This window comes from Jaculus jaculus, chromosome 5, assembly GCF_020740685.1.
Source record: "Jaculus jaculus isolate mJacJac1 chromosome 5, mJacJac1.mat.Y.cur, whole genome shotgun sequence".
NCBI classification, from domain to species: Eukaryota; Metazoa; Chordata; class Mammalia; order Rodentia; family Dipodidae; genus Jaculus; species Jaculus jaculus.
The window spans coordinates 101,172,850-101,196,038 of NC_059106.1; the positions used below are offsets into that span (position 1 = coordinate 101,172,850).

The following is a 23,189-nucleotide window of genomic DNA, read 5'->3' on the forward strand; positions in this document are numbered from 1 at the left end:
AGAGGTTCTTTCCAGGTTTTCTCTGGCTGGGGTTCTAAAGGCTTCCTGTATCTGTATTGGCACCTCTTTCCCAATTTGGGGAAATTTTTCTTCTATGATTTTGTTGAAGACACCTACTATGCCTTTTGAGTGAAATTCTTCTCCTTGTACTATGCCCTGAAATCTAATATTTGATCTTTTCATAGTGTCCCAAATATCTTGAAATTCCCAGTCATACTTTTCTATAAGTTTGTCTTTCTCTTTGTTAGCCTGTATTAGATCTGCCACCTGGTCTTCTAGCTTAGATATTCTGTCCTCTCCTTCATCCATTCTACTGGTGAGATTTTCTACAGAGTTTTTTATTTCATTAACTGTGTTCTTCATTGCTAGTAATTCTGACTGGTTTTTCTTATTTCTGTTTCCTTATTTATGTCTTGTATTGCCTTCTTTATTTCATTAAATTGGTGTCCTGCATCTTCTTTGATTCCTTTAATGTCCTCTTTACGTTCCTCTTTGACTCCTTTGATTTGTTCTCTGACTTCTTTGAACATATTTACAATCATTCTTTTGAAATCTTTTTCAGGCATTTCCTCTAACTCATTCTCACTGGAGGTCATTTCTGATGCATTAATACTTTTAGGTGGATTTATATCATCTAGCTTTTTAGTGTTTCTTGTGTTATAATGTATATATTTTTGCATCTTGGATTAAGTTAATGCTTGGATTTTCTAGCTATCTGGGTATTCTTAGCTGTATCAATTGATTTGATGTTATATATTTTCAGGGTAGGACCTTAAGGTGTTGGATGTGGCTCTTAAGACGCTGAGAGTATCTACAAAAGTGCTCCTATGTGTTGAGTTTCCCTGCTATGGGAGTATTCAAGTAGGCTGAGTGGAATAAAACACCGGTAGGTTCTGAAAGTTAACCAAACACTGTACCCATTCAGTCAAAAACAGCCCCAAGTATGTATGCCAGAGTAGTTATTATAACAACCAGATCCTCTATCAACACAGAGGTTAAGATTTCTGGTCTGTTGAGGGATCTCAGTCAGCTTGTGACTAAGTGAGACCCTTCCCTAGTGCAAACCCAGTTACCTTGGATGAGTTTGGTCTCAGCCAAGTTGCTGCCTGGGTTGTCGGGCTGCTGTTCTGATTTCTGGAGCTGGGCACTGGCTTTTCCTGCGGGGCAAACCAAGCCTGGCAACTGTGGCCCTGCAGGTCAGCTCCCCACTGCTGGAACTGCTGCTGCTTCTGGGTCTGCCACTGCTGCTGCTCCTGGGTCTGCTGCTGCTGGGGCCGCTGGTACCGGTTCCAGAGCTGCTGATGTTGCTGCCAAACTCTGCTCCTGCTTGGGTCCTGCTGTAGGCTCAAGATGGCGTGGCCGGGTCCCGGGACGCTGCTCTGTTCGCCAGAGCTGGGCTCAGGCGATGGGGGAGGGGAGGGAGCCGCGGCTGCTCTGGTTGTCTCGCTGTTCCACGTGTTCTTCTACCTCGCGGTCTGCTCCTCTGCTGCTCACTGCCGCTCTCCCTTCACGTTTCCTGAGTTGCGGAGAGTGCGGTGCGAGGAAAGCTCCCGCACCTCGCTTGTCCTGCAGCTCGCGCTGAGTATCGCACTTTCTGGTGTGCTCCGCCGCCGCCGCAGTTGGCGGAGTTGCCGGGGCCGCTTTTGCCGGCCTGTGTGGGCTCTGGATGCTGTGGATCTCTCCTACTTCTCCGCTGCCACTTCAGTTTCCTATATACCTCACTTTTTAGTAAAAGTGTGTATTTTGCTGAGGTTTTTTGGTCTTTTTTCCCCCCAGGCTGCTTTGGCGTGGTACCTACGCTGCCATTTTTACCGGAAGTTCCTTTCCTCTTTTTAACTTGTTTATCTTGGGCATTTTATCAAACACGAGGAAGCTGACTAAAATAATAGGGTTTCTTTGTTCTTCTGCCATATTTAAGATGGAATGAAAAATTACTGAGAAACAAACAACAATAATAAACTAGTGGTACCAGTTATCTTTATAATTGGAGAAATAATTCAATTTGGTAAAACTTTTCTACTTACCATTATCTGATTTCATTATTCGGTTGATGCAATGAGGAATATGGGATTAATTTGTCCATATCTCTGTTGCATTAGTCTTAGAAATTAATTTTCATCCTAAAACATTTTATACCAAAATTTTTATGTCAACATAAGCTTGATTTCAAATTTTTACTCTACTAGAAATTTACAAAGAACACACTTTATAGTTGAATTGCTTTTAAGTGGCTGCTGAGAAGATGTGGCTTACCCAGATTAGCATTTAGTGGCACTTCTTTGAATTCGGGTGACTATTAGCAGAATATTATCTTGCTGTTAGTCATTTTCTCATGATTCGCTACTAATTTAAATTAACATTAATTCCTAAACCATTTCAATTTTTTGATCTCAAGTCTTTGATGCTTATTACATATTTGAACACTTTTCTCCCCAAGAAATGTTTATGTGTAAATGTGGGGTGTAATTTGTCACTATCTTGAACTTTTTAATGTTACTTTGAGACAGATATTGCTATTATATATCCCTGACTAGCCTGGTATTTATGGTGTAACTGAAGCTGGCTTTAAATTTGCAGCAATCCTCCTACCTCATCCTTATGAGTGTTAAGATTACAGGTATGTTTCATTAAGCTTTGCAATTTCTTGTACCATAAAATTTTTCTCATGTTCAACTGCTGTTTATTATATCATTATTATATTATTTTTATATTATATGTTATATTATATATTATATTATTTTTATATTATTAAATTATTCCATTCCAATTTAGGAGGAAGCTCATTTGTCTGTGAAATTTATCTCTGCCATGTTCAAATATGAAAGCAGCAGCAATTAAATATGTAAAACTCATTTTCTTAAACTATATTTTACACAGGCTACTTTCATAAGTTGGGACCCACGGTTCTAATGTTGGTGACTCATAATTCAGTAAGGTCTTCACAGGATTAGGGTACTGTCAATTTTAATTTTTTTAGTTAAAGTCATTAAGAAACAACAGAAGGTCATGCCCATACCTTATTTTATTTATTTTGTTTTAATTTTTATTAGCATTTTCCATGATTATAAAAAAATATACCACGGTAATTCCCTCCATCCCGCCCCCACACTTTCCCCTTTGAAATTCCATTCTCCATCATATTACCTCCCCATCACAATCATTGTAATTACATATATACAATATCAACCTATTAAGTACCCTCCTCCCTTCCTTTCTCTTCCCTTTATGTCTCCTTTTTAATTTACTGGCCTCTGCTACTCAGTATTTTCATTCTCACGCAGAAGCCCAGTCATCTGTAACTAGGATCCACATATGAGAGAGAACATGTGGTGCTTGGGTTTCTGGGCCTGGGTTACCTCACTTAGTATAATCCTTTCCAGCTCCATCCATTTTTCTGCAAATTTCATAACTTCATTTTTCTTTACCGCTGAGTAGAACTCCATTGTATAAATGTGCCACATCTTCATTATCCACTCATCAGTTGAGGGACATTTAGGCTGGTTCCATTTCCCAGCTATTATAAATTGAGCAGCAATAAACATGGTTGAGCACGTACTTCTAAGGAAATGAGATGAGTCCTTCGGATATATGCCTAGGAGTGCTATAGCTGGGTCATATGGTAGATCAATCTTTAGGTATTTTAGGAACCTCCACACTGATTTCCACAATGGCTGGACCAGATTACATTCCCACCAGCAGTGTAGAAGGGTTCCTCTTTTTCCACATCCCTGCCAACATTTATGATCATTTATTTTCATGATGGTGACCAATCTGACAGGAGTGAGATGGAATCTCAATGTAGTTTTAATCTGCATTTCCCTGATGACTAGTGATGTAGAACTTTTTTTAGATGCTTATATGCCATTCGTATTTCTTCCTTTGAGAACTCTCTATTTAGCTCCATAGCCAATTTTTTGATTGACTTGTTTGATTCCTTATTATTTAACTTTTTGAGTTCTTTGTATATCCTAGATATTAATCCTCTATCAGATATATAGCTGGCGAAGATTTTTTCCCATTCTGTAGGTTGCCTCTTTGCTTTTTTCACTGTGTCCTTTGCAGTGCAAGATCTTTGTAATTTCATGAGGTCCCAGTGATTAATCTGTGGTTTTATTGCCTGAGCAATTGGGGGTGTATTCAGAAAGTCTTTGCCAAGACCAATATGTTGGAGGGTTTCCCCTACTTTTTCCTCTAGCAGTTTCAGAGTTTCAGGTCTGATGTTAAGCTCTTTAATCCATTTGGACTTAATTCTTGTGCATGGCAAGAGAGAAGAATCTATTTTCATCCTTCTGCAGATGTATATCCAGTTTTCCCAACACCATTTGCTGAAGAGGCTGTCTTTTCTTCAATGAATATTTTTGGCATTTTTATCAAATATCAGGTGGCTGTAGCTACTTGGGCTTACATCTTGATCCTCTATTCTGTTCCACTGATCTACATGTTTGTTTTTGTGCCAGTACCACACTGTTTTTGTTACTATGGCTCTGTAATATAGGTTAAAATCAGGTATGGTGATACCACCAGCCTTATTTTTGTTGCTCAGTATTATTTTAGATATTCGAGGTTTTTTGTGATTCCAAATGAATTTTTGGATTGTTTTTTCTATTTCCATGAAGAATGCTTTTGGAATTTTGATAGGAATTGCATTAAATGTGTAGATTGCTTTTGGTAAGATTGCCATTTTCACAATATTGATTCTTCCAATCCAGGAACAGGGGATGTTTCTCCACTTTCTAGTGTCTTCTGCAATTTCTCATTTGACTGTTTTAAAGTTCTCATTGTAGAGATTCTTTACTTCCTTGGTTAGGTTTATTCCAAGGTACTTTATTTTTTTGATGCAATTGTGAATGGGAGTGATTCTCTGATTTCATCCTCTGTGTGTTTGTTGTTAGCATATATGAAGGCTACTGATTTCTGTGTATTTATTTTGTATCCTGCTACATGCCTGTAGGTTTTGATCAGCTCTAACACTTTGTTAGTAGAGTTTTTGGGTCCTTTATGTATAGAATCATGTCATCTGCAAAGAATGATAATTGATTTCTTCCTTTCCGATTTGTATCCCTTTTATGTGTGTCTCTTGCCTTATTGCTATGGCTAAGACTTCCAGAACTATATTAAATAAAAGTGGGGACAGTGGACACCCTTGTCTTGTTCCTGATTTTAGTGGAAAAGCTTCCAGTTTTCCCCATTTAGTAATATGTTGGCTGTAGGCTTGTCATAAATATCCTTTATTATATTGAGATATGTTCCTTCTATTCCCAGTCTCTGTAGGACTTTTATCATGAAGGGTTGTTGGATTTTGTCAAATGCTTTCTCTGCGTCTAATGAGATGATCATGTGATTTTTGTCCTTCAACCCGTTTATATAATGTATTACATTTATAGATTGGTGTATATTGAACCATCCCTGCATCTCTGGGATAAAGCCTACTTGGTCAGGGTGAATGATCTTTTTGATATACTCTTGTAATCCAAGTCCAGGGTTATAGCACAAACCAAGTGAGGAGCTTTATATTTCGTGATTAAAAGCCAACAAAATAGTTCTACTCATTTACAAAGCAGTCAGTTAGGCAAACAAAGGAGCCACATCCAAAGCAGGACTGTCTATACAGCAAGAACCCTTAAGAAGCTTTAAATAAAAGGTACATACAATGAATCTGTATACAGAGATTTTATTGTGTAAAAGAAAATGGAGACAAAGCTTTGACCCTATAACAAAGCAAATCTGCTCATCTTAAGTCAAATTGCAAAAGTAGCCAACTTCTATTTTTCAGCAGCTGGTAAGAGCACCCTCCATAAGCTCTGCTGACATTTCTATTTTCTTTAGCTCACATGGTACAAAACAAACCAGTCTAAGACTCCTTGATAAGTTTATGATTGACTGTTACAAATGGTTTCTAATGGTATGGCAAAATTATTTTTGTGTTCTATTCAGACAGCCTTACTGTAACATAAAGCAATGTTTATACTGTTAGAGAGTTGTAAACAGTCATCCAATGCTCTGTGTAATAGAAACCAATCTATATGCAATTGAAAAACTCCACAGGTTCTAATCTGGAAATCCTACGCAAACAATCTAGATGCATTAGTCACAGCCTAATGAAGATAAACCCTCTAAAAAATTAATGTGAATGGCTACCCTAACACCAGTTTTACTTTTCTGGAACCTATAGGCCTATCATTTAAGTCAATGACAGCAGCAGTGGCTTCATCCCAAGATTCGAATGCCACCATGGCTTCACCAGTAGGCATCCCTTTTTCATTGTATTTTAAACACACTGAGCCTGGTATTACTTGATAGCCATAAAAGAAATCTAAGATTTCATCAATAGACACAGTGAAGGGCATGTTCTGCACCTTAATTATTGTAGGCCCTGGCTTTCTAGAACTAGCCCCAAAGCCAGGGGGACCACCAATATGGATTGGGCCAGGACCAGGGCCAGGTCCAAAGGCTGGAGGCCCACTCAAATGCCCAGGGGCACTTCCAAGACCAGGAGGGCCATTTCTAAAACCAGGGGGGTCACCTAAACTACCAGGACCATTTCCAAAATTCTGAGGATGCCCTCCAAATCCTGCTGGCCCACTTAAATTATTTGGTCCACCTCCAAAACCTGGAACTTCAAGTCCTAAACCAGGCAAACCACTGTTTCCAATTGAAGGCATACCAGGCCTAGCATCACCAAAGGCCCCTCCTACCCCTGGAGGAGGAAGGGGTGGCCCAAAGGCATTTGACCCACCAAAATTACCAGGGAAGTTAAATGGAGGACCATTGTTGGCTTCCTTTGATCCTAAAGTCAGGAAGGCATGCTCTGCACCTCCTGCACTAGGAAGTCCTGCACCGGGCATTCCGGGACCAGGTATTCCGGGACCGGGCTTTCCAGGACCAGGTATTCCGGGACCAGGTATTCTGGGACCCAGCATTCCAAGGCCAGGTATTCCAGGGCCAGGAATTCCAGCACTGATAATTCCAGCACCAGGCAATCCTGCACCAGGCAATCTGGCACCTGGCAATCCAGCAGCAGGCATTCCGGCAGCGGGCAAACCCACACTAGGCATTCCTGGCACTGCAGGATTACCTGGCACAGGCATCTTTAATTCCATTTTTCCTTGGGCTGGAGGATTTTTCTCAATTTCTCTCATATCTTCTAAGGTAACTACATGAACAAAAGCTTCTCTCCCATTCAGTTTTTTACGGTGTAAGTGTTCAGACTTCCGTGCATCATCTTCATTTTTAAACTGAACCAATGCCTGTCCTAGACCTTGCCCATTGTTATCAACAAGAACATGTACAGCATTTTCATCCACTGGGATGCCTTCTAGGAACGGAAGAACATCCATCTTGGTAATGCTGAATGGAATATTTGTTATGTGAGCACAGACTTTGGCAGAGTTGGCATCCCCCTCTGGATTTAACACTATTTCCCTCTGGTCATAGCTGAAATTCTGCAGTCTTTTTCGAATCGTATCTATCTTTTCTAGCATACCTTTCTTAGTAATTGGGTGTACTTGAATAAAGCCACTGCCCATGTATTGTTTATGATGACACAAAGCAGTCTTATAGTCAGCCTCATGTCTGAATTCCACAAAGCCTTCACCAGTTGCTTTCCCATTGGGTCCATAAGCTATATAAATACTATCTTCTACAATATGCAGCTTTTAAAAAAAATCAGTGACATATTTGTCTTCTGCTTCGAATGGTAGCCCTTTCAAATAAACACAAAAACCAGCCTCATGTGGTGATCTTGACCTTGACCTTTTCTGCCCACTGGGCAATTTTGTCCTTGGAAGTGTCTGAGGAGGGGGATGAGCTTGTCCAGAAGGTCCCATACTTTGTTTAAAAGTGATATGACCTCCAGCAGCTACCCATTGTCTCTCTATGGCAGGACTAACTTCCACATATCGTTGAATCATCAGCATTCTGTTCCGTTTCAAGGCTTCAAATGTATCTTGAGGGGAGAGAAACTTAACCAATCCATTCCCGTTATTTCGACCTACATGATCTTTTAACAAATGCACTGCATCAACATGGAGCCCATGGAAAAACACTCTGACATCATTTTCCATCGTAGAAAAGGGCATTCCATGCACACTCACATACAGATCATCAGGGTTGATGGGAAGTGACTTCACGCTACTTTGAAAGTTCATCTGGATAGGGTTAACAGGATTTAGCGGACCCAGGAACATTGGGTTCAGGTTATTGTTCAGACTCAAAGGTGCTCCAGAGCCATTCATTCCAGCAGGTAGAGGTGCCACAGGTGGTGGATTCAAGGGTGGCATGCCCGATATGGGTGGCAATGGGGTCATGGGTGGCACAGAAGGGACTGGAGGAATAGGGGGCACAGAAGGCAAGGTAGGTACTGGAGGAGGAACTGGTATTGGGGGAATGGATGGGAGCAGTGGCAAAGATGGCATTGCTGGGATTGGAGAAATTGGTGGTGGTGGGACTGTGTTCATTGGAGAAGCTGTACTTGGGATGGTTGAGCTGAATGTTGGACTTCCAAAAGAAGCCCCCATACTTGGAGGAGCAGTTCCTCTGCTGGCTGTGGAGAATGTTTTTGTTGCTCTCATGAACAGAAGTGGTAGCAGTAACTACACTTGGCGAAGGATTATTAAAGTTGGGTACTGTTGTGGGTAAGTTTACCCTGCTGCTCATTCCTGAGCTAGGTGGTGGTCCTGATCTATTAGCATTTGCTGGCGGAATATCTAAATTGGCAGTTTCAAAACGCCTACGACTCCGTTCGAACATATTCTGCATTTCCGTTTTACTACTCAACAACAGTGTTGCTTTTGACCCTTTAATTGTACCACCTGTGCGCATCATACCAAGCCTTGCATCTTCATCAGTGGCAAAAATGATGAAAGCCTCACCCAGTTCACCCCCTACAATATGCACGCCCCCATCGGGGATGGTCAATCCAGAGAAGAAGTGGCGAATGTCCAATTGGGAGACCTTGCAAGCGGATGACCACAGCCATGCTGAGCTGAAACCACACACACCTTGGTTAAACAAGAGATGTATTTCTTAACAAGTAGAGGCCAAGTCAATCCTGTAGGCAACCAATTAAAACCAACTTTAGACCGGGAGAACTTGCACGGGACCAGAACCCAGACCCGAGTCACCCCCCCCCCCCCCGCCGCCGCCCCGCCAGCCCCGCGCCCCAACGCTCGCTGCCCAGCAGGCACCACCCCCGCCGCCCCGCCAGCCCCGCGCCCCAACGCTCGCTGCCCAGCAGGCACCACCCCCGCCGCCCCGCCAGCCCCGCGCCCCAACGCTCGCTGCCCAGCAGGCACCACCCCCGCCGCCCCGCCAGCCCCGCGCCCCAACGCTCGCTGCCCAGCAGGCACCACCCCGCCGCCCCGCCAGCCCCGCGCCCCAACGCTCGCTGCCCAGCAGGCACCACCCCGCCGCCCCGACAGCCCCGCGCCCCAACGCTCGCTGCCCAGCAGGCACCACCTCCGCCGCCCCGCCAGCCCCGCGCCCCAACGCTCGCTGCCCAGCAGGCACCACCCCCGCGCCGCTTCACAAAATGGCCTCCGGCCCCCTCGGCAGCGCCGCGTTCCGCGAGGGGCGGGGCGGGCGCGTGACCCCATACCTTATTTTATTACCACCATTATTTCCTGAATGGATGCTTTCTCATCTGACAGAATAGTGTGTAGGACATTTCCTATGAAGCTACACAGGATTAGAACAGTGTATACAGAGCCCCTAGGCCCTTTGGCTAAAGAGTACTGTATACAGACCTCCCTCTGATCCAGCAGGCTTTGATACCAGTCAACGGCACCTGTCATCTTTTCCACTCTCTTGTAAATAGATACTGGGTGGAGAATATGAATATGTGTTAGGGAAGTGAATCCTTGTCCTATTGAAAATGTAGAACCACTTCTAGAGATGGTCAGGGTGGGGGTGACATTTACAAAATGACAAAAAGCAAATAAATTTTATACAAGAAGCTGATTCTACCATTATTGGATAATGAAAGTGAAAAAGGGTTCTGGGTAGCCCAAAGTTTCTTAAGAGGAAGCAGGTATTACGCTTAGGGCCAAAGGAATAAAGATGAAGGTGATTTTATAAGAATTTAGGACAGAGGAGGGCTCAGCAGGGCAAAAGTTGGGCTCACCAGTGAGTGGCATCACAGGACTGGTTTTCAGTCTGCCTAGAGAGAGTTTGTATTCCTAGAGAAAGGAAGGAACTCCCCTCCCTTCAGCTCTCTTTTCATAGTTTCCTTCCTGTGAGCCCTGATTTCAGTACCTAAAGGCAGCTAACCAAGAAGAGAGTCATGAAATATGGTTGGCAGTACTTCACCCTACTGACATGCAGCAGAAGAAATTTGCAAATAACTGATTATCTTATTTTTTCAATTGATCAATTATGCAGGAGAACTTTCCATGTACTCTGTACATACATACATACATATGATTTATTTTGAGGGAGACAAAGAAATAAGGAAAGGAAAGGAAAGGAAAGGAAAGGAAAGGAAAGGAAAGGAAAGGAAAGGAAAGGAAAGGAAAGGAAAGGAAAGGAAAGGAAAGGAAAGGAAAGGAAAGGAAAGGAAAGGAAAGGAAAGGAAAGGAAAGGAAAGGAAAGGAAAGGAAAGGAAGGAGAGAGATATGGTAGGTGGCACACAATAGCAGCCAACTCCTACTCTGGATTAGGTGGACTCCATAGACTGCTATTGTGACATTATTCCAATCAAGAGAATATATTCTTAGGTAAAGGGAACATGCCAGAAAGAGCTTCAAAGTATGCCAATGGGGAGGGGAGAAAGGAGATGGAAAAGTTGTGTCTTCCTAGGTCAAAGACTCTAGAGAAGTGCCAGTAGTGTTTTTCCAGAAAGGAAGTGAGACTTGAAAGTGGATTGCCATTGACTGTGCAGATGAGGGAGACTTCCCCCTGTAATTTTACTTTGGCATGATGTGAAAGGGTAGAGTGAAGCAGGAAGGATGGAGTTCTGTCTTCCCACTCCATGTGGTACACGTTAGCTGCTGAGTTAGGGAAGGAAGGGGATGCGACTGAAAGCAGCAATAAAGCAGTACTACTACTGGATGGAGCTGAGAATTCAATCTGAACTTTTGTTAAGAAACAGGAAATGAATTTTAACATTGCCATTGGAAAGTGGTATGGGAAAGGAAATGAGCTCATTCCTATCTTTGTTGTACAAGTTCAGATTGTTCCATAAATCAATTACACAACCTAATAAGACTTTATTAAATGTTATTTCCAAAATAAAGGAAAGTTCTAAACTAAAAAGTTTTATTCCCATGAACTTTGCATGTCACCATTGGTTTCACCGTTCTTCATGGTTTGGTTTAGCATGTAAATAATGATATAGGAGATTTAAAATGATTGTTGTTATTCACTGAAAAAAAAAAAAAAAGTCAATGTATTGATGGTGGTTGGTGGAGGGGAGGGTTTGTGCTAATGACTGCATCCTACCAAAGTCAAATTTGCTCTGCCATAGGAGCCAGCTCACTTTCACTCACTCTAGCCTTTAGCCCTTAGGAAAAAATGAATCTAAGGCAAAGACACTGTTATATAAGCAATATCTATCAGAATGTTATAAAGGATTGGTACAAATTTCAAATTATTTTCCATGACAACATATAAGTATCACAGGGACAATGTTAAAACTGAAAGAAAAAATATATATTTAGTCATCACTTTAGAAATTCTTAGAAGTATGTTTGGCTTTTTATTTTTATTTTTTGAGATAAGTTCTCATGATATAGTGAGGCTGGCTTTAGACTTGCTCTGAAGCTTTGAATGACCTTGAATTCTGCTATGATCCTCCTGCTTTTACCCCCCCCCCCATGCTGATACTACAGGGATGTGTCACCAAAGCCCACACATTCTATTTTTGGTACTTAAATATTTTGCTTTTTCTGAAACATATGCACTGTATATGTAGAAGTATATCTTATAATGGGAGGATAATCCGAAACTAAGATGTCTTGTAAGATTCCCGGGGGAGGGGGATCTTCCGTGGTGGGAGACCCACGCCCAAGAACCAAGACCGAGCCACTGGATGCAAAGGCAAGAGGCAGCTTTATTGTTCACACAGGTGCCTGCGGGCACTCCAGTCCTTCGAGAGGCTGAGCGCCCCGGGCAAGGGGAAGGGTCTCTTTTTATAGGGTTAGGGAGAGCAGAAGCAGGTTTACAGAAGCAGAAGCATGGTTACAGTCCCAGCACTGGTTACTTATTAATAGACTTGGGGTCGGTGGGGATCCTTTTTTTGTTTTCTTCTCGGAAACATCCTGTCAGGGTTATCTATAGTACATTAGGCAGGGTCAATGGTCATGCTATGGTCACAAGATTGTTTGCCTGTCTGCATCTGGGGGCTGTTTTTGGCTCCTGGTATTTTTCCATGGGTTTTACATTCCCCCATTTCTCTTGGAACTAAGTAAAATCTTTTACTTATAATCCTATATCATTTTGGCTTAATGACTGATACTGACTAGTGAGGACGAACGCCTGGATAACTTAGAGCCTGTACCGTAAGAATACATGGACCAAAGGTTAATAGGAGTACAAGAATGAGCAAAGGACCCAGGAGGGTGGATAGGAGGGTGGTGAACCAAGGGGATTTATGAAACCAACCTTCGAACCAGCCTTGTCGTGACTCTAGCAATCTCTGCCTTTGGGCTAGTCTTTCTCTGAGCATTTCCATAGATTCCCGGACTATGCCTGTGTGGTCAGCATTAAAACAGCATTCTTCCTTAAGGGCAGCACAGAGGCCCCCTTCTTTTAGAAACAACAAGTCTAGGCCTCTTCTATTTTGTAATACTACCTCTGAAAGGGAAGTAAGGGAAGTTTCTAGGGCAGAAATAGATTTTTCTATGGCCTGTAGGTCTGTAGTTATCGCTTCTTGTAGGGCTCGGGTCTGCTCAGAGTGTACCAGGGCAGTTGTTCCAGTTCCTATCCCCGCTAAGATTCCTCCTGCTCCCAAAAGGAGGGCGATGGTAAGGGATATGGGCTCCCGCCTAGGTCTATTTTCAAATACCTGAAGAATGAATTCTGATCTATGGTAGGTAATGCGTGGCCATAACTGGACTAGGACACAGTAATCAGCAGTAGAATTAAGGACAGTAGCAGAAATGCAAGGAGTCAGTCCTGTATTACAGGCCCAATAGGTTCCATTTGGAGATTCTAAGTAGTAAGGTCCAGGGGACACAGGAGTAGTTTTGTTACATAAATGTTGAAGAGTAGTGGGTATGGTCCTGATACAGGAGCCCTGGCCAGTTACTTCTGCAAGAGTTAATTTATGGGACGCAACAGCAAGACATCGAGTAGGAATGTTAGTGGAATCGGCAAAATTTCCTGGTAAGGCTATACCTTCATAGTAAGGAGGGTTAGCAGTTAAACAGAGCCAGCAGTCTTGGGCATAATTACTGTTAGAGGCATTTAGAGAGAGATAAGCCCCCTGTATTAGACTAAAAAGTTGATCACCTGTTCCCTGGGGTTTATAGGGTTGAGTGGTTGGTCTTTTAGAAGGGGGAATTATAACATTGGTAGGTTTAGGAGGTGGAGCCAAGGAAAGTGGGAGTCTGGGGATAGGTTTTTGATCTGGTAGAACTGGGTTGGGGCCTATTGGACTTATGTCAGTCGATAATTGGAGCTTAATGGTAAGGAGGAAACCTGGGTCTGGCCCATCTATGTAAAAACAGACCCCCCAAGTGTGGCCTTTGAGCCATGTCCTATCTGCCTTGCCGGGAGAGGTGAAAGTAATGTTTAGAAGCATCTTGTTACCCTGATTTAGGTGAGTTACAGTAATAAAATCCCAGGAGGATTTGGGTTGCCAGTATACATTTCCAGTGGTTTCACATCCCCAGTTTTTACAATAATAGTCCAGTCTAGTCCCACAGTCTGATGCCTGGGCATGTTGGGGGCAAACATATAGAGTGGAGTTTAACAACTACCTGGCAGGTTTGGAGTAACATCCTGGGCTAACAGGAGGGTTGTGTCTCCTCCGATGGGCCCTTTTTAGAGTCTCTTCAAAAGGTTTTCTATGGGCGGTCAAGGCGCACAGATTGGGGGTTAAGGAGGGCCACCATGTCCATAATGGGGCAGGGGAGGTAGTAGACCAAATAATTTGTCCTTCCTCAGAAATGACTAGCCAAGTCAAGGATAAGGGAAGGTGAGGACTAGCAGAGATGTTACTCACAAAACTGAAAGTTAAGAAAAGGCATGTTAAGATCGAGAGAGTCTTATCTTTAGGGGATTTGGAGTGTGATGTGCTTTCCATGATGCAGGGTTTGGTGGTGTGCTGTCTGGGTATTCTGTCAGGGCAGCTTTGATGTGGGAGGCGTGGATCCAAGTGGCGATTCCATCTACCTTTAAGGCCGTGGGAGTTGTCAGGAGCACGGTGTAAGGTCCTTTCCAGCGAGGTTCCAGATTCTTGGTCTGATGTCGACGGACCCAGAGTCCCCTATCTGGAATGAATGGGGGATTAGCGGTTTATTAGTCGCCTCTTTATAGGCAGCTGCTAGAGGTTTCCAAACTTCCTGGTGTACCAACTGTAGGGCCTTCAAGTGAGCCTGTAAGGTGGGGGTATCAGTAAAATTAGAAATTTCTGTAAGCATGAAAGTGACAGCTGGCGGGGGGCTGCCATAAAGGATTTCAAAGGGGGTTAGGCCATGAGGGCCTGGGGTATTTCAGGCCTTGTAGAGGGCCAGGGGTAGGAGTTGTACCCAATCCTTTGAGCCAGTTGCAAGCATTAATTTAGATAAAGCCTCTTTAATTGTTCTATTCATCCTTTCTACCTGACCTGAACTTTGGGGTCTGTATGCACAATGTAACTTCCAGTTGATCCCCAATGCCTTGGCCACTGACTGACTTACCTGGGAGACAAAGGCAGGCCCATTATCTGACCCGAGTGCCTGTGGCATTCCATACCGAGGAAAGATATCATCTAGTAATTTCTTGGTTACCATTCTGGCAGTTTCATGCTTGGTGGGAAATGCTTCTACCCATCCTGAAAAAGTGTCTACAAAAACTAGGAGATATTTGTAACCATACATACCCGGTTTTATCTCAGTGAAGTCGAGCTCCCAGCAAGCCCCGGGTTGGTGTCCCCTCAGGCGGGACCCAAGGGCCATCTGGGCTCGTCCAGCATTTACCTGAGCACACACTTTGCAAGTGTTTGCAATTTCTTTTAGGATTGAACCTTTGTTTAGAAAAAGATGTCCTGTTTCCTTTTGTTCTAGTAGAGTATTCATCTTCTGAGCGCTCATGTGGGTTAGCCTGTGAAGTTGCTTAATGAGGAGGGCTGTAATCTTTTGAGGTACAATAGTCTTTTCTAGGTAAGTCCATTTGCCGTGGGCAGCATCATATGATGCCCCCAGTTTCTGAATTAAGTCCAAGTCCTCATTCGTGTATTCCCATCCCAGAGTTGGAGATGCTGCTTTAGGAGTCCCCTCCTCAGTGGCCATCAAAATCAAGAGTTGGGGTCCCAGAGCTGCCTCACGGGCGGCTTTATCAGTGAACCTTTTCCCTATGGCCTCGGGGCTGTTTCCTTTCTGGTGGCCTGGACAGTGTATAATGCTGAGCTTCTGGGGTAGGTACAGAGCCTTGAGGAGTGCCAATATCTCAGTCTTATTTTTGATTTCTTTTCCCTCTGAAGTCAGCAGGCCCCTTCTTTTGTAAATTTCCCCATGTATGTGGGCGGTGGCGAATGCATACCGGCTATCAGTGTACACATTGAGTCTTTTACCTTTAGCCTGCTGGAGGGCTTGAGTCAAGGCAATGAGTTCCGCTTTTTGTGCCGAGGTCCCTCCAGGCAGGGTGCTAGCCCAGACTACTTGGTCTCTGGTGGTCACTGCGGCCCCGGCCCGCCTCTCACCATTCAGTAGGAAGCTGCTACCATCCGTGTACCAGGTGAAATCTGCATCCTGCAGCGGGTGGTCAGTGAGATCCTTCCTGGTTCCGTGTACCTCTGCAAGAATCTGCTGGCAATTATGAGTCTCTGGCCCCTCAGGGAGGGGCAACAGGGTGGCCAGGTTTAGGGCCACTATTGGACCAAATTGCACACGGTCTTTGTCAAGAAGCAAGGATTGGTAATGAGTCATACGTGTATTAGACAGCCAGCGATCTGGGGGCTGTCTCACGATAGACTCAATGGCATGTGGCATTAGCACAGTCAGAGGTTGCCCCAGGGTTAGTTTACTTGCATCCTTGGTTAAGACTGCAACTGCAGCGATCATCCTTAGGCATGGTGGCCAGCCTGAGGCCACTGGATCTAACTTTTTTGAGAGATATGCAACCGGGCGCCTCCATGGTCCAAGCCTCTGAGTTAGCACTCCCTTCACAAACCCCTGTCTTTCATCTATGAATAGCTCGAAGGGCTTGGTGATGTCAGGCAAGCCCAAAGCCGGAGGAGAGAGGAGAGAGTGTTTAATTTTGTCAAAAGCCTCTTGCTGTGGCTTAGTCCAATTGAAGGGGGTTCCTTGTTTAGTCAAGGGGTAAAGGGGGGCTGCCATTTCAGCAAACCCTGGTATCCATAGGCGACAGAACCCGGCAGTCCCCAAGAACTCTCTGAGTTGTCTATGGTTCTGGGGGACAGGAATGCGAGCTACAGTGTCTATGCGGGCCGGTGTTAACCAGCATTGGCCATTTCTTAATTTGTACCCCAAGTAGGTGACCTCTTGTTGACAGATTTGGGCCTTTTTAGCAGAAGCTCTATAGCCCAAGCGTCCCAGAGTCTCAAGCAGGGCCCCGGTACCTGTATGACAGTCCTGATGTGAGGAGGCCGCGAGCAGGAGGTCATCCACATATTGGAGCAGAATTAAAGACGGGTGCTGGACTCGAAAGTCAGCCAGGTCCCGGTTTAAGGCTTCATCAAAGAGGGTGGGACTGTTTTTAAATCCCTGGGGAAGTCTTGTCCATGTTATTGCCCTGAGATTCCAAAGTCAGGGTCCTTCCATTCGAATGCAAACAGTGGCTGACTCTGGGGAGCCAGTCTCAGGCAGAAAAAGGCATCCTTTAAGTCCAAGATTGGATGCCACTGATGAGAGGGAGGTAAAGAACTCAGCAGGTTATAAGGATTAGGCACAGTGGGGTGGATATCTTCCACCCTTTTGTTAACTTCCCTAAGGTCTTGGACAGGGCGATAGTCCCCGGTACCAGGCTTCTTGACAGGTAATAGTGGAGTATTCCATGGGGATCTACAGGTGGTCAGAATTCCCTGGTCCAAGAGCCTTCTTATGTGAGGCCTAATTCCCAGGTAGGCCTCATTAGACATTGGATATTGTTTAACTTATATTGGGGATGTCAATGTCTTTAAGGTTATAATAAGGGGGGGCTGTTGTCTGGCCAATCCCATCCCTCCAGTTTCTGCCAGGCCAGCGGGTAGGCCTTTAGCCAATAATCTATATCTTTAGGTTCACTTGGGGAGTTGTCATGGAGCCGATATTCATCTTCCAGATTAAGAGTCAGTACATGTAGGGGAACTCCCTTAGGGCCAGATACTTTGGCCCCAGTTCCTTCAAAATGAATTTGGGCTTTAATTTTGTTAAAAGGTCCCTCCCTAACAATGGGTAGGGGCAATCTGGTACATGTAGAAAAGAATGTGTGACCTTACCGGTGGCTAAATGTACCTTCCGTTCGGTGGTCCAGTGGCATTGTTTACCTCCTGTGGCACCTTGTACCCAGGCAGTCCGGCTGCTCAGGGGTCCAGGGCATTGGGTGAGGACCGAATGTTGGGCGCCAGTGTCCACTAGGAACGTGACAGGGTGCCCCCCAACAGTAAGAGTTAACCTAGGCTCGGGGGGGGGGGGGCTCCTGGCCCTGACTGCCCTAGTCTTCATCTAGGGCAAACAGGTTGGATTTCGGGGTGGAATCCGTTGGTTTCTTGGGTCTTTTAGGGCAGTCCTTTACCCAGTGTCCTTTTTCTTTGCAGTATGCACATTGGTCCCGGTCCACTCTGGGTCTGGGTCTCCCTTGGTCTCCCAACCTATTAGTCCTATCATTGTTCTGTACTACAGTGGCCAAGAGGCGGCTCAATTCTTTGCTCCTTTTGCGTTCTCTTGCATTTTCCCTGTCCTCTGCTTCTTTCCTAAGTTTGTCCTCCCTGTCCTCTGCCTCCCTACGTAAGCGGTCTTCTCTCTCTTCTGGTGTCTCTCGCTTATTAAAAATCTTTTCTGCTTCCTTTAATAAATCTTGGAGAGACTGTCCTTGTAAATTGTCTAATCTTTGAAGTTTATTTCTAATATCTGGGGCAGACTGCCAGATAAAAGTCATGGACACATTTACCCCCTGATTAGGATCCTCCGGATCATAGGGGGTGTACATGTGATAGGCTTCCTTAATTCTCTCTAGAAAGGCAGCAGGGGATTCATCTTGTTTTTGTATTACTTGCTTTACCTTGGCCAAATTAGTAGGGTGGCGCCCAGCACCACGGAGGCCCGCTATGAGCAACTGGCGATAAAGGCGTAGGTGTCCCCTACCGTCTGCTGAGGTGTGATCCCAGTCGGGGTGGGTCAAAGGTAAAGCATCATTAATCTCATCTAGTATCTGGGTAGGTCTCCCGTTATCGCTTGGAACATTTTTTTGGGCTTCCAGAAAGACTCTCTTCTTTTCTTCTGACGTAAGAAGAGCCTGTAAGAGTTGTTGGCAATCATCCCAAGTGGGTTGATGGGTAACTAAGATAGATTCAATCAGGTTAGTCAAGGCAGTAGGGTCTTTGGAGAAAGGCGGGTTGTGGGTCTGCCAATTATATAAGTCTGAGGCAGAGAAGGGCCAATATTGAACCTGTTCCCCTGGCCCCTCCCTGCCTCAAGGGAAAGGCTTGTGAAGTCTCCTTCTTAGGTGGCTGCTCTCGGTGGCTCCTCAGACGTCCAGCCACTGGGGAAGGGAGCTCGGGTGGGGCCGAAGGGGCCGGTGGCTGGTGACTAGGGGTATCTTGGGTCTGAGATCTATAGGGAGGGGGCTCCTCCGAGAGGAGATCTATAAGGGGGGTGTTGGGGTCCGGGGGAAATACTGGTTTTAGGGGTTTCTTGGTATCAACTGGACAACAAGAGGAGGAGGAGGTAGGGGCAGGGATAGGCAGCGGTGGGGTAGGTTGAGGAGGAATGAAAGGAATGACCCAGGGTGGTGGGTCGACTGTCAGACTTTCCCAGGTAACTATATAGGGGACCTGATCTGGGTGTCCGTGTGGGCCACGATCAAACACTTTAGCTTTCACCTGTAAAATAGCTGAGAGGTTAAAAGTTCCATCCCTTGGCCAGCCCACATTGAAAGTGGGCCATTCTGCGGAGCAGAAAGTTTGCCATTTTTCCTTTTTGACGTCTACTGACTGGTTGGAGGCGATCTTCCAAACGTCTTTCCAATGATCTAGGGTTAAACTCAGGGGGGTCACCATTTTTTGACCCATTTTGTCAAGAGACAACACTAAACAAACACCAAGGACTAAGACAACAGAGAGACAGCCGGCACAGAGATGCGCAGCGCGGCTTCGGTAACAAACTGAAAATGCAGATTCAGACGGGAGGACTGTTCGTCCACCCAACAGACTAATGTATCCCTCGGATACTTGTTGAGCCCCGAAAAATCGGGCTCCCAGATTTCCTGGAGCATCCTCCAGGGTGGCGGGGGAGAAGTCCGAGCCTGTCAGCTCCTTCTCAGGCTGCCCAGATACAAAACGACATCGGATCCGAGCCGATTTTCTAACGCAGCGCAAACAGTCAAAAACAAAACCAGACGTAGACAGACAGAATGGTGCACCAAATCAATCGCTTACCTTCCGGTGGGCAGTAGTTGGGTTGGGCAGGGGTCTCTCTATCCCAGATGAGCCCCCAGTTGTAAGATTCCCGGGAGAGGGGGAATCTTCCGTGGTGGGAGACCCACGCCCAAGAACCAAGACCGAGCCACTGGATGCAAAGGCAAGAGGCAGCTTTATTGTTCACGCAGGCACCTGCGGGCACTGCAGTCCTTCGAGAGGCTGAGCACCCCGGGCAAGGGGAAGGGTCTCTTTTTATAGGGTTAGGGAGAGCAGAAGCAGGTTTACAGAAGCAGAAGCATGGTTACAGTCCCAGCACTGGTTACTTATTAATAGACTTGGGGTCGGTGGGGATCCTTTTTTTGTTTTCTTCTCGGAAACATCCTGTCAGGGTTATCTATAGTACATTAGGCAGGTCACAAGATTGTTTGCCTGTCTGCATCTGGGGGCTGTTTTTGGCTCCTGGTATTTTTCCATGGGTTTTACAGTCTGGCCTCTCATTTGTAACAATTTTTTAAAGTCAATATCTTTTGAAAATATTTGTTTATTTAAGACAGAGAGAGATAGAGAGATAAGAATGAACATGGTTGTACCAGGACCTCTTGCCACTGCAAGTGAACTCTAGACACATGTAACACTTTGTGCATCTGGTTTTACATAGGTACTGGGGAATCAAACCTGGGATATCAGGCTTTGCAAGCAAGTGCCTTAACTGCTGAGCCATCTCTCCAGCCGCAAAGTCAGTATCTTTTCAAATCAATCACTTTGGTTCTTTAAGGCCATGATATTAAAAAAGGACCAGCTTAACTTTTATTAACAACACCAGAATAAATAAAAACAACCATCTCACTCACTTCCATCTTTAAAAGATTCAGTAAGATCCAACCATCTTATAGTGATAGGTTAAATGCCTGACATTCTTTATTTAAAATTACATTTATATATATTGACTGTAAAAACTGATGTGTTTCATTGTAGTGTGAGGACAGAAGTCACACATGCATGTTATTGTTGTCATCAGAATTCCCCAGTGGAATCAAAATTTCCACATATGAGTGAAGGCATAAAACTATTCCTAACTCCTGAAATCAGCTTGAGATCAGGATATTGATCCCTTCTCAAAGTGCTAAAGCTATTTTAGATTGGCAATTGGATTTTACTTAATTGTTTCTTGAGCAATTATTTACAGAGACCCTACTATGGATATGGAATGACTACTTATGTTGGGCACTAAGGGGGGATATTTTTAAATTGCCCTTGGTTATGTAAAGTTTTGGGAGCAAATGTCTGTCAGTCAGGACTTAGCAGGAGACCAATGCACACCCAAGGGGTGAAAGGAGATTAATGGAGATGCTCCTTACAGAAGTTATGAGAGGGTTAAGACTAAGAGAGGATTGTGCTACTTTGAAGGCAGCAGTATCAAGAAGCTGCTTCCCATTTTGCACAAAGAGGGAAGCCAGGCAGCTGAATCCCAGAGCAGAGGACTTTGGCCAACAGAGGGACCCTCTACTTCTACCTAATTTCCAGTCTGTTACTTGCCTTTCATTGGTTGACCACACCTAGGAGCCAAAAGGCTGGAGGGTCCACACCTATAGATAGCATGTCAGGGCACACAGCAGGAGGGAGAAAGGGTACATGACAGGAACATAAGGAACATCTACAATGTCATCTGCCTGCTATTTCTGATGACTTAAAAAAAATCATATAGCAAGTGTTGGTTGGCTTTCTGAATATGAAAACAATATATTTTTACTCTAGAACCCCGAGGAAATTGACTTGTGACTTGGAACCTTGCTATCTTGTGTTTTCCTTGGCAGGACAAGTTACTACCGGTTGAAGGTACAGGGGTTTGAACAGTAAACTCTCCGACTCAAAGAATTAAAATATATAAAATTCAGTTTCATGGCTAAGACCTCCCAAGTCTTGCTTCTCAAAAAGATCTAGCATTGGCATTTCCCTGAAACAAAACATTTTATCTTTTTGCCTGTAGTAAGTGTCCTGAACATCTTTTCAAATTTGTTACACTTTTGGGATATTAAATACCTATCTGTTTGTCTGTCATCTGTGCTTTGGATTCCTTTTTATGTTTTTATTTGGAGTACTATATTATTCTACAATATTTCCATTAAACATGTCTACTCATAATTTAATAACCAGATAATATTTTATAACCCTTATGTAATTTCCATTGGTACCATTTCATGTAACCTCTTTAATATTTCCTGTCTTCACATTTTCAGATTTAGAATCGTTGGGCCTTTTTTTTTTTTTTTTTTTTTTTGGTTTTTCGAGGTAGGGTCTCACTCTAGCCCAGGCTGACCTGGAGTTCACTAATGGAGTCTCAGGGTGGCTTTGAACTCACGGCAATCCTCCTACCTCTGCCTCTGAAGTGCTGGGATTAAAAGTGTGTGCCACCACGCCTGGCCCCTGGACATATGTTTTTATATATCCTGCATCTGGAACTAAATTTAAATCGGCTTAAGAAACACACTTAGGATTATAAACTTCCTTTTTTTTCCAGGTAAGCCTAAGAACACCAGTTGAAATTGAATAAACCTTAGGAAGAAACATCTAATACTTGTTGGCTTTTGTTTGGATTCAAGCAACTTTGAATACAACTCTGAGACTTCTGCCTACTATTGTTTTAGCATGAGCAGAGCATAGTTTAAAATCATCCTTCCATGCTTACAAGCAGACCATAGTTTAAAATCATCCTGTCATGTACACAGAGGAATTCTTTTCCTTAGTTTATTGAATCACAACCTGATAAGATGTGAGGTTCTCTGCCTTACAGACCTATAAAGCAAAAGCATAGTTTCTTCTTCCCTCCTCTTCCAATCTCCCTTGTCAACTCCTGCATGTCAAATTATGTGTTGGAATTTCAACTTGGGTGTCCTTTGTGGCTGTACAGTACCCCTACATAATATTTCTAGTCATATTGCTACAGTTCCATCATGCACTTAGTTGATATCTATATGTATTCATGGTAGGAAAGCAGAATTTTTAAATCAAGCATACATTAAGAATCTAAATATATATAGTGAGAAACAGGACCTTTTGAGCTCAGCAGCAGGAAATAACATTTTTCATTTGAACCAAGATCTTGTGAAACCATACTATTGATGAGTATTCCCAGGACTCTGTTTTTATAATGCATTCCCTTTCCGTCATGGTCTGATGACTTGTAATTCTTGACAATCTCTTGTGTCAACTGGCTTTACATTTGTGCTTCTTTCAGTAGCCAGAGTTTTCTAAACCAAACAAGTTGTACAGTGTTAGCTAACCCCTTAAAATTTGGTGTTATTGAAGATGTATTTTTTTTTTTGCTAATGACCTACACAAAATAAATGTCATGAACTGACATTTATAGAAAATAGCTAATTTATGACCATTACAAAATGGGCTGATTTATGGTGTTATCCTGGAAATTCTCAGTTTTCCAAATCTTGGCTGCTCCAGTTATCATAGTAAATGCTGC

General features: G+C 44.0%; 1 protein-coding gene across 1 annotated transcript; it reads right to left on the reverse strand.

Annotated features, from left to right (window-relative positions):
• Positions 1 to 5,728: 5,728 nt before the first annotated feature.
• LOC123460774 (RNA-binding protein 12-like) lies at positions 5,729 to 9,643 on the reverse strand. The gene is given in 4 exon segments (XM_045150003.1): positions 5,729 to 8,553; positions 8,555 to 8,941; positions 8,943 to 9,049; positions 9,596 to 9,643. Coding segments are annotated over 3 exon segments (2,841 nt in total). The 5' UTR covers positions 8,978 to 9,049; positions 9,596 to 9,643; the 3' UTR covers positions 5,729 to 6,134.
• Positions 9,644 to 23,189: the final 13,546 nt, after the last annotated feature.